The following is a 12,012-nucleotide window of genomic DNA, read 5'->3' as shown; positions in this document are numbered from 1 at the left end:
TATTTGACATCTTGTCTTCCTAGATGATACTGAAGAGGTCGGCATGGTTTTTTTCAAAAACAAAAATGAAGCGGAGTTGCCCTTTAAGATAAGCAAACCACTTCGAATCTGTTTATGGTGACAATATTTTATTTATCTTACATAGCAACCTAGACAAGTGAAGCGTTCATGTGTGTGCGTTTTCTTTTTCTCGACAGTTAGTACTGGGCATGCAGTTTAGGGTTCTTGTTTAGAAGTGTAACCGGTAGGAGATGTTTCCATTATTGAGTATTGTGATATTTTCCCAGTGGTGTACTTGTGCCTTACCACATGTACACGAGTATTTTGCTGCAGTGAGTGAGTGCCTTTCCTCTCCCACTTCTTTTTATCGTCTGGCCTAAATAAAATGACACACTGTTATTAGTCTGCCCTTTGTTAATTTTCATGTTTATTAAATATGCGTCTGCTTAAAGGAAGGAAAATTAATATTGCAATTTCCTTCCTCTCGAGCGCATCTTCTGAACGGAGTGTCTGTCACAAACTCCCAAGACGATCTTGTATCTGTGACAGTCTTGGGCAGTAACTAGTTACTAGTAACTCGTTACCGGTAACTAGTTACTTATTTTCGGTAACTTTTACCTGTAACGCATTACTCTTTAATACTGGTAACTTGTTACTGTAGCACTGTTACTTTTTTATTGGGTAACTGTAACTTTTGAGGCCGTTACAGTTACTTTTTTTTTTTACGATATAAATTAGAAGCCACTGCCGCGGACAAGAAAAAATTTCCATCTTGAAGTATTTTTCTCCATGCTCCTCGATGACAAAAAAAAATAATAAAGAGAAGCGTGGTCACGCATTAAACGAACAAAAAAATTGCCTGGTTTAGCCCACGACCGAGAATGGACGAAGGACAAGTGAGCACGAAGCTGAGAGATAAAGGAAGCGGCGCCTGCGGTGGTAGGGGCGGCAAACAATGTCTGTTTCACCGACTTTAGCTCACTCTTCTCCAGTGGGGACCACCTGTGGGTGTCGGTGCTCGTGTGATATGCCTCCGAGTATTCCGTCTGGGCTGTGTTCGTGCTGTCGTTTTTACACCCAGCCGTTCGCCGTTTCCTCTTCCCTATTAGTTTCCAAGGAAGCCGTCCCCATATTGTGCAGAAAGCCGGCGCTTGTTTAACTTTTTCATTCTCTTCGGAGGCTCTCGAGTGAACACGACTTCTACAATTGGCATTTCGGACATAGACGCCGGGGTGGTCGCCGTACACTCGTAAAGCACCAGGAGTTAATTGTCTCCTTTCCCCCTTTATTCTTTGGAAGCTGTTTGACCTGCTATGTTTAGGCCTGCTTCCGAGTATATCCCGTAAGGTAATTATGGGACTATATCTGTCCTCATTCGTTTCGGAGTGAAATATAAACCAAAACGTTCACTGACACGTGCCGATGACAATTTTGAAAAACGGTTGATTCTAGGTTATGACAATTATTGCAAATAAATTATGCACATCAAAATGCTGAAATGGCAAATGATGCAAAAAAAGAAACACCCTTCGGGTTTAAATTTTTCTAATATCTCACTCTACCTTTCTTTTCACTATAGTGTAACAACTAAAATATTATTCTTTTGGTTTGGGATTTCTTGTGTCCAATTTTTGGTATTGTAACGACAAAGTAACGACGTTACTGATTTTGCACTAACTGTAACACATTACTTTTTTGAAACCTGTAACTGTAACAGAGTTACTTTTTCCCCATTGGTAACTGTAACTGTAGCACTGTTACTTTTTAGTAGTAATGTGCCCATGACTGATCTGTGATCCTCTTTCCAGCGGTGTGAAGTGTCTGTAAAGAAGATTGCTTTTTTTTTTTTTTATAAATTTTGATAAAACAGAATGCAATAAAATGACTCACCGTATTCTGACACAAAGAGTTCTTTGTACAAGGGTAAGCAGACTGCTTTTAGGATACCATCCAGATGCTTTAATTTTTATCCATTTTCACGATGTAAAGTGAATGTGCGGATTAAGGGTCGGATGCGGTTCCGAATTTTGTGGATACGAAGTCTGCAAATGCGGATGATCTAACTGTTATCTGCGGAGGACATTATTTAAGAGTGAGGATAATTGTATGTCCAAACGACGCTGTTATTTTCATGTTTTTTACTCGATTAGTTAACACATTTGATAGTTGGTGATGGGTTAAGAATCCAGCAGATGCCCTGCCTCGAGCGTGAGCTTTCTGCCTTTGGTAGAACTTGGTCGCACGTGCAGTCGAAGCTTAACGGAAGGAAAAGAGCTTGTGCTGGAGCCTCTGCATGGCTCTTAATTTCTCACCTACAATACCTAGTTGCCTGTTACTGTACCCATCATACACTTAATGCCTAAAGATTCAATTTTATCTTGGCTTGCCCGTGCGTCTTGGGTGCCGAAATTAATCTTGTCCCAGCCGGCCAGTGGCCCCAATAAATTCGCTGACAGAGGATAGGGACGTTTCCTGGATTTGCTGCTGTTGCACCGCAAACCAATAAATTCACCGCCAGAGGAAAAGCGCAGCTAACACAATTCAGTAGGCACTTAGTTAGTTTTGGTTAGTTGATCTTGCGTTTATTTACTTTATGTTGGTTTCCTTTCTATTTACAAATATGCTGCGGGAAAACCAGTCTGCTGGACGATTTATATCGCGTAAAAAAACGGGAACTGCATGGTCACAATTTTTACGCACCAACGTAATTGCGGCCTCTCACTTGTATTGGTATAGTAAAATTCCAGTTTGTCCGATAGATTTATGCAAATATTAAACTGCGGTAGATTTTGGACAGTGCTTCGGAAGCAATGCCACGACGACGAATGCCCGGTTTGACGAAGATGATTTTCCCACAAGGGTGCGGTGCACCACACCCTAATGAAATGCATTGAACGTGTGTCTTTCTTGTCCAAGACTGCACTTCACTTTGAATCAAGTATATCCGCCATGTGCAGGTACCCGTGGGGCGACGAAGCCATTGCCCGCGCCAAGTCGGAAGACAAGCCAATCTTTCTTTCGGGTAAGGTATCTGAGGCATCTGCAGTCGGCTTCTCCGTGCATGTTTTGTTGGTGATTATGGGGATAACGAACGACTGGGTGGGCAGTCTCGAGGTGAAGAGTAACACAATGTCTTCAATTTGAGAGCTCATAATGGTCGTCGAATGGTGCGTACCCCTTTAACCCTTCGACAGGTGAGTTTTTTTCCCAAACAATGTTTCCCAGTGGTCGGGTTTTGTATCCAAAAGAAAAGTATAAAGAGAGGGCCAATGTGCAGGTTTTTTTTTTTTCTTAATTATCTAGCGGGAGCACATTTGTGCGTGCAAGCTGTACAGGTTCAGAAGCATCAAATGGAAAAATTGAAGGCAAAATGTTGTCACCTTCCATTCGGTTTCGTTTCGGCGCGTCTGCTTCCGCAACATTCCGGCTGTTTCGGACTTCCAATTGGAGGTAGTTTGTGAAGCTTCTCCATTGGACGATAAGCTCTCATTGTCCAAACTCGATTCTGAAAAGGCTTATAGGTCTCGATTTGAAGAGCCGCCGCTCCAATTGCCACTATCGCCACAGCAGCCGACACACGAAGCGACCATCTCGCACGCTTCACATGCGCGGAGCGCCTAATTTCAAATCTATAAATCGCCACGCCGCAAAGCGAAACACCGCGCAAACGAGTTTGTCGCAGATAGAATAAATAGCAACACCTTGCACGGTGCTCACGGTTTTCCGTCTAGGCGGGCACTTACAAACGTGTTATGGCCGCCGCACATGTACGGGTGACGACCTTCGAAGGGTTAAGAGGTAGACCGGCTCTTGGTTGCCATCACCAGAGCGTCACTTTGTCTTCGGCCTCGCGGCCATACTCAAGGCCCCATTTCTGGAAGTAAATGTTCCCGAGAGAACCAAAGGCTCCGAGGACAGCTCGGTGCCCTGGGGACGCCCCCAAGTGCCAGTGCCGGTTTCCTCCTTGCAGTGGGCTACTCGACGTGCCACTGGTGCCACGTCATGGAGCGGGAGTCCTTCGAGAATGCGGACATTGCCCGGCTCATGAACGAGCACTTTGTCAACGTCAAGGTGGACCGGGAGGAGAGGCCCGACTTGGACAGGGTCTACATGACCTACATACAGGTGACCGTCGCGAAGGACCCTGCAGTTCGGACGTTGCAGTTTCCGGCACGAAATTTCCTTGCCTTGTTTTCACAATCGAATATGGAGACAGGAGCCTCGCCGGCGACTGGCTGTCTCTACGGCAGTGTCCTCTGGCGTCGGCGCATTGACGCACGGTCCTAAGACGTTTTTGTCACGCCTCGGAAGAAATTTTCTCCTAAGGACGCCCTAAAGTATGAGAGGCCAACAGCGAATCGGTCGGGTGAGGAGCTCCCTAGAACGAGAGCTGTTCATTGTCGCTTCAAAATTTCACTGGGCCACGAAAAAGGCTTAGTGACTTTTTTAGAGGTTTGAGACGTCGATAGCTGGCACCTGCTCTAGCGTCGGCAGGACCGAGCTTGCCAACCCACGTAAGATGCCACCATTGGTCGCTGCTGCTCCGCGAACGTGGCGTGGCCGAAAGCTCCGAGCGAGCGGACGACGAGAGTGGAAAGGAGTGAGAATGGATTGCTGGGGCAGTTTCGTGCTTCCCAACAACCTTTGACTGTTAATAGAAGTGAAATGGGGCCTGTCCAACCACCCACACTAGCAGTGTAGGTTGTCTTAAATCGAGAGGCTCGCCGTAAAGTGACCCGAAAAAATTGGCACCAGAGTTTAAATTCCCTCAAAGGTGTATTTTAGTGGTGGATTTCAATCTGCAAAATCTTGAGGCGTAGCTTTAGTCCAGTGAAAAGGTGAAACAACGTCATTGACGTATTTGACGACTAGTGTCAAAGCAAACGACCGAGACGCCCGAGAGTTGCACTCGTAGCGCCCTCTACCGGTAGGCACGGCGAGCGCTCGGTCAAAAGCAAGCTACGGTGCCACTGCGTCCTGTTCTTTCAACAAACTACTTGCTTCATCCCTCGAAGAAATTCATGCTCGGCATTTTTTGCGAGTACCGCCAACCATAGTGGTTGTGAGAACGTGCGAGACACGTGTCACGAGCGAGTGCTCCGCCGCCATTTACTTCCAAGAGCCGCTCATTTTGGCGCATCGTCGCCATTTGCTTCCAAGGGTCTCGGGCAACTGGTTTTAATGTTTCGTCTGAGTGGATGAACACGTTAAAATTTATTGAGGCAACAGCCACCATTAAATTACGCCTTGGATGAAAATGTGAGCTCGTTATGCACTGGCGACAACTTTTCCAGCTTGTTTAAAAGTGAGATCCTTGATCGGTGCCACGGGGCTCCTGCGCAGACGGGTTCAAATTCTGCTATTCTCGTTTTCTTATCTCTATTTCTTGCTTCGCTGAAAAGTTCTGCTACATCCTCGTTGGTCACTGCGTGTTCTAGTTTCAAACTTTTCCGAACTCGGCGCCTAAATAAAAGCGGCTGCAGCCAGCAATGCCAGTTTTCGTGTTTTTTTTATTTTGGCACAAGTGCACATTAGGGACAATGTGTGTTGAGGCTGTTACAAGTAAAAGCGGCCTTTTCTTTCCACCCCCAGCGATCAGTGGCACACGTTTGTGGGAGAACAAATGTTGGAAAAGTTTCCCAGGGTGGAAAACGGCAGCATTTCTAGACCAGGGGAACCCGAGGATCGCGATAGAAACACGGCTGTTTTTGTTCTCGCCGAGTTTCTGGCAGCTTTTGCGCAGGGACGTTGAAGCTGTCTTGGGTAGGTCAACTCGGTTACTTTCTGCTTTTAACTCTAAACCATTACCTTTTCTAAATGCAACTGTGTTACTGTTTCTGAAGGCGTCGGTGATGACGTCACTTTTGCCGCTACTTGTCACAGTTTCTTCGGGCGGGATTAAATTTTGAACGAATCGAGCCATTCACTTTCCAAATGATGTGTTCTAAGATTTCCGAGTGCTACGTTCATCTTCCGCTAACTTTTTTGACCTATATAAGCTTTCTTCGAGGGCGGGGGGGGGGGGCGTTTGCTGCTGCTTCTTTGATTTGTTACAGAAAGGTAACTGAGAGCCGATACTTTTTTCGTTACCTGTAACAAGTTAACTTTGCTACATTTTTCTGAGAGTAACTTTAACGAATGACATTTAGACCTTAGCCGAGACTGGCTGGAAGTGGGTGACGCGTTTGCCCTTCTCCAGGCGACCTCTGGCGGCGGCGGGTGGCCCATGAGCGTCTGGCTGACCCCCGACCTGAAGCCCATCGTGGGAGGCACCTACTTCCCGCCGGACGACCGGTACTTCGGTCGCCCGGGCTTCAAGACCCTGCTCGCCGCCATTGCCGAGCAGGTAAGTCGGACCGACTCCACCCGGTAGCTTCTCGCCGGGGCTGCCATCATTTGCTGTTCGATTCGTTGCCTAACACTTTTTCACTTTCTGAGCGACGAGTGTTTGGAATATTTTCTTATTACAAATAAGGCCTCCGAAATTCCCCGTAGACCCTTTTTAAAAGTGCACTCTGTCCAGTAGCTGTGGCGCCAATTATCCGAGCGTACGATTGCTCGGTCACCTACTCCGAGCGTGTGTTGGGACATCGGTGTTCGGCGTGAACTCGGCTCGTATCGAAAACGAGCGCCGCTTCAGCGTGCGGCAAGGGCGCGAATCCATTCGCACGCGTCGGGCCCGAGAAATGCCGACCGCCAGTGTTGCTCGGCGGGTTTTGGAAAGGGTCCATCTCTCGCGTCGAGATTCACCGGACTGGCGCTTCACCGCGCAACACTGGTGAACGCTCATCAAGCTTTTGCACCGGTGCGCTCGTAGAACCGACCGACGGGGAGGAGCAACTCCATTTGCAGTCGCAAATTTTCTCTCTAGTTTTGAGACGTGCACGAGCACCTCCATTTTACGGGAGACCGGGGGATGTTTTTCAGTAATAAAGATGCGAGGACCTAGCACACTTCCTAGGCGGGTTTTCGACAGCCAACTTTGTTTAACGACGCTAAATGTTACGTTTGCAGTTATAATTGGATTGTATAAAAATTCAAAAGCGCAAACACCAAGGAAAAGAAGAAGAGACAGAACAAAGCGCTTTTCTTTTTTTTTTTTTTCTTCTTGGTGTTTGCGCTTTTGAATTTTTAACAATGTGTAGCCAACTAGCACAACAGTTAATTTTGATATAATTGGATGCAAATAATTAAATCGAGCGAAACATTGCATGCCATCCAGAATCTGCGAGAAGATCTTAGACCCTCGCATTTTCGTTGTATTTAATTTTGGTGGGAATCGCCATCCAGAATCCGTGAGAAAGCGACGATGATCTTAGGCACTCATGTTTTCGTCCGATTTAATTTTGGTGGGAATTGAGTAAGGGAAGAGTTAAAAGATGTAACGAACTAATATTTGCCGTATACTCCGGCTACTATACTTTCAATCTAATTTTAGCCCGCTTCTAACGAGCAAACTTGAGGAGGCGGCGCAAATATGATTAAAAAATTGCCAGAGCCAGATCCTTAGTATTTTTCGGGAAAAAGGGCTCGAAATGGTCTTGTCGGGATTTCGGCAGAAACTAAAGCCTTCGGCGTCGGGCGGCTTTCTTTGGGAAAGTCAACGTCATTCGGCCATTTCAACTCGGCCGCGTCACACTTTGCGAGCTCTCTCAGCCGGCTTGTACGGCCTGGAGCAGCGTGGAAGGCAGCGGTGGCGCACGGGGAACTGCGGAGAGGGGCCGCACATTGAGCCACCCGCCGCCGGCCCAGAGAGCGCCGTTGCTCGTGCGGCGCCCTTCCGTTACGGAAGTGTGTTATTAGAAGGGGAGCCGGCCTCGCAACACGTTCCGGTCGAGAAACGCCGCAGCAGCTCGTTCGAGTTGCACCGAGAAATACGAGGTGCGACCAAAAACTTTCGAGTCTGATTTTGTAGCGGGAAAAGAGGGGGCAGCACGGTGATGCATGCGCAGCAGTCGGGGGCCTCCGTGTCTCATTGTGCCAAAGGACGTCGTTCCGTGATCGTTTGGAGCTGCACTACGCAAGTTCTCTGTGACCATCAGCACCATGGAGATTTTGCCACAGACTGCAAGCCAGAGCAAGAGTGGATGTCAATTCTGCTTCAGACTCGGCAAATCGAGAACGGAGGCCTTTGAACTGATTTAGCAGGCTTACGTTGAAAAGCAGTAAATTGTGCAAAGTATTTCGAGTGGCAGATGCGCTTCAGGAATGGTGGGACATTGCTGGAAGACCGAGAGAGGTGGGGCAACCTTCTCTGACCTCTGTTTGCCTTCCAGTGACATTCTTCCACTCTTGAAGCGCGAGCGACACTAAAAACGTGCAGTTCACTGCTTTTTGACATAAGCCCGCCGAATCACCGTAAAGTTTTCCATCTTAGATTTTCCGAGTTTAATGCAGAATTGATGTTTGCCCTCGCTCTGGTTCGCAGCCTTTGGAGAAATAGCCATTGTGCTGGTGGTCACAAAAACTCGCATAGGGCAGCTTCACACATTCAGAAAACAATGCTGTTTGGCACGACGATGCAGGAAAGTTCCTGCCCTCAACCGCCATGCACCCATCACCGTGCTGCCCTCTCTCTTTGAGCTACAAAGTTAGTCTCGGAACTTTTTGTTGTCACGTCGTACTAACGGCACGTTCTCATCGGTTACGAACTGACGGAGGATATTGCTCGGCGGACGGCTTCCTCGGTGCTCCCCTGAGTCGATCTGACATTTTGCTCCGGGTGCGACGCAGTGGAGGACGAACAGGGCCAAGCTGCTGGACCAGGGCAGTCGGATCGTGGAGATCCTCCGGCAGGCCTCGGATTTGCGGAGCTCCGACGAGCGGGAAGCGGGTGCTGCCGCGTCCACCTCGGGGAGCGAGGCGGTCCCGCGCGCGTCCACTGTGGCGGCCACTTGCTTTGAGCAGTTGTCGCGGTCCTACGACGAGGCTGCGGGGGGCTTTGGGAAGGCGCCCAAGTTTCCGCAGTGCGTCAACCTCAACTTCCTGCTGCGCCATGCAGTGGCGTCGCAGGAGCCGGGCGAGGCAGCCAGGGCGCTCGAAATGTGCGTCAACACGCTGAACAAGATGGCGCGAGGCGGGATCCACGACCACGTGGCCAAGGTGAGGTTTCCGTCAAAACGCTTCTCGACCGTGCCTCAAAAAGCGCTCCCTCGATTTCTGCCCGACGTAAACGCAGTCGTCAACCGCGGCGTTGTGGACGAGGCAGACGCGCATTCCGCTTCACTCTCCGTCGTGACGGCTCGTGGAAGCTTTGTCGGCTCAAAGTTGGGGCGCCGTGACGACACTTGCATTTGCTCGTGCTCGTTGCCGGAACTTCGGCAACCAACTGCCGGGGCGTCCGACGGTGGGACGTTACGGCTTTGGGGACGTCATTTGCGGCCACTTGGGGACCAGTCTGGATGCATGGGCAGAATGGGACGCCAGACACGCCGGTCCCAGACTCATTCGAGGCACCGTCGGTGCATTCGCCATCGGCGATGAAGAACCCGAAATCGTCGGGGAGCGTTTGGCGGCTCAGAAAAGTCCAAGAATTTCGCGGTGATGTGTCAAAATATGGTGCACGGTGTTCGAGAAATATGTGAAACCATGTTACTTTTTGACGTCCTTCTTCAAACTTCTATTTAGTCGCACTTTGGTAGGGTGCAGCATACTTCGGTACAACGTAGTATCGTCGACCGACTCGAGAGTTCTCCGAACACTGACGGAGGCCCGGTCGAGTTTGTTTCGCGGAGCTGACGGAAAACTCCAGTCACAAGGCGGGCATGTCGTGTTCAGTCACAGTCCCCCTCAATCAATAAGCTGGAAAACTAAACGATTGTGGAAATGCCCTCATCTTCCCACGGAGATCAGCTTTGACGAGAAAATGAGTCGTGGACGGTTCATTCAGATATTTGGCGTCCTATTCTGCCTATGCATGGAAAGGGGTCCTGAAGTAGCGACAAATGACTTCACAAGTGCCAGAGTGTCATGCCATCGCACATCGCACGTTACTGTCGGTTGGCCGTACAAGTTATGGAAGAAAGCACGAGAGAATGCGAGTGTAGTCCCAGCTGCTGAAGCTTTTGTGGAGTGTCAAGCTGTAGCGGAACAGGCGTCTGTCAGATCCACCACCGCTGTTGACGCCACCAGGATAACATCCGGCCACAGCGTGACGCCTCCATCGTCGGGCGGAAGTGGAAGAACCACTTACCTTGGACACAGTGGACGGCCTTCCAGGCCGTTGGTGCGCGCTTGGGCCGCCGGCCAACGTGTGTGCCGTGGTAGAATCCCGTGCTCCGCAGGGGTTCCACCGCTACTCGACGGACGGCGGCTGGCACGTGCCGCACTTTGAGAAGATGCTGTACGACCAGGCGCAGCTGGCCAGGGCCTACCTGGAGGCCTTCCAGGCCACCCGGGACCCCCACCTGGCGCAGGTGGCCCGAGACGTGCTGGACTACGTCGAGCGAGACCTCAGCCACCAGGTGGGTCGGGGCCTTTTGCCCTTCCGGATTCTGGTGTCCTCCTGAATCCTGCCTCGATTGTATGCTCCTGGACTGGACCTCGATTGTTTCTCGTTCCTGCTGGATTATATCTGAATCCACCTGGGTTGCACCCTGATCCAACGGAGTTGCACCTGGATAGTCTTGAGTCCTGCATTGTACCAGGATCCTTTTTGGTCCTTCCAGATTGCACTTGGATTTTCCTGGATCATACCTGAATCTAGGTACAGTCCAGAAGAGCCCAAATGCAATCCAGGTGGATCCAGGAAGATCCAGATACAATTGAGGTGCTATGCAGGATTGAGGTACAATCCAGGACACCCAATCTACAATCCTGAGTGGCACCAAGGTTCAGGATTTCAGAAGGTCCAGGACTCTGAACCCAAGGCCTTCTGGATTTGCTGTTGCTCACCAGAACTCGAGCTCTTGCAATATTAAACGTAGTGGTGGACCAAATCTGCCGAACTTTAGATTCGGCAAAGTTTGCGGCACGTGCTGAACTTTTGAAGTAAAGTTCGGCAAAGTTTTGGCGAAAATTCGGGAAACGTCTGCGCACGCCCGAAAACGCAACGAGACCATCGATTGCAAATGGATACCGTCTGGTCTTGTGGTTACCATGGTACAGTGTGGTAGTACTACCGGCAGTTGCGGCGAGGTGCGAAATAGGCGACATGATAATTGTGTTTGTCAGCTTTTGTGAGTGTGGTTCTCCAATATTTTCTGCTTCAAGAATAGATCAACCAGGAATTCACGCAGTCCACTGTGCAAGTGACAAATGATAGGATACATTCTGGACAGTGTGATTTTTATTTGATCTTTCTTTCCAGTGATGCAACGAGGTAGTCGCGTTATTGACTGACAACTACTTTAAAGCACTCCTCACAATTATAACAATTCTGTTTTCAGCTCTTGTAGCTTGTGCCAAAACAAAATAATGTTGCTTTTTAATTAGCGTTATTTCGCGGTTTTCATCTATTCGCATAAAACTAAACACAGAACTATCACGCATTCCACATCCGACATTCCTAACTCTTCCCATCCTCCTAAACGTTTGCGTGTGTCCTAACATCAGAAACCGGTATTTTTAAAGTTAAAAACAAGACATTGCGAATATGGGACACACATTTTGGAGCTGTGCTGAAGTGATTTAAATTGAAAAAAAAAAAAAAAAGCATGTTTACAATAATATTGTTTTCTCTTGGATAGCCGTTGCATTAATTTTTGTAGTGTTTTGCGAATATTTGAATTTTCGAATAGTAGTTTCGAATAGTACTCTATCCGATATTCGCTTCGAGGGCAGTTGTAATATTCATGCTTTTCGAAGTGTTCGCAAACTCACGGTCGCAAGTATGTTTACTGTCTAAAGACCAGAAAAAAAACAATATCTAAAATCAAGAATATACTGACATGTTCGGCAAAATGGTATTAATATTATGGTGGGAACTTTCAAATATACTCATCGTAATTATTTCATCAGCTTTTTTAATAACAGGCAAAAGAAATTGAGCAACGAATTCCTGAGACGCCGGCG

At 48.5% G+C, this 12,012-nt stretch overlaps 1 protein-coding gene across 5 annotated transcripts in view; it reads left to right on the top strand.

The window, feature by feature from the left end:
* The window catches only part of LOC120835956 (spermatogenesis-associated protein 20), a 37,770-nt gene that overhangs the window by 6,638 nt on the left and 19,120 nt on the right, over positions 1-12,012 (top strand). For 4 of the 5 annotated variants that reach the window (XM_042294635.1, XM_042294633.1, XM_042294634.1 and 1 more), the window contains exons 3-7: positions 2,958-3,022; positions 3,971-4,125; positions 6,200-6,346; positions 8,734-9,102; positions 10,284-10,463. In XM_042294635.1, coding sequence (XP_042150569.1) covers positions 2,958-3,022; positions 3,971-4,125; positions 6,200-6,346; positions 8,734-9,102; positions 10,284-10,463 — 916 coding nt within the window. Of the gene's footprint in view, positions 1-2,957; positions 3,023-3,970; positions 4,126-5,581; positions 5,764-6,199; positions 6,347-8,733; positions 9,103-10,283; positions 10,464-12,012 lie in introns of those variants that run through there. The other variant, XM_042294636.1, reaches the window with a different exon arrangement.

Source organism: Ixodes scapularis, unplaced genomic scaffold (genome assembly GCF_016920785.2).
Source record: "Ixodes scapularis isolate PalLabHiFi unplaced genomic scaffold, ASM1692078v2 PGA_scaffold6__148_contigs__length_123643588, whole genome shotgun sequence".
Lineage (NCBI taxonomy): Eukaryota > Metazoa > Arthropoda > Arachnida > Ixodida > Ixodidae > Ixodes > Ixodes scapularis.
The sequence above is the reverse complement of the archived record's forward strand: the minus strand, read 5'-3'. Positions and strand labels throughout refer to the sequence as shown.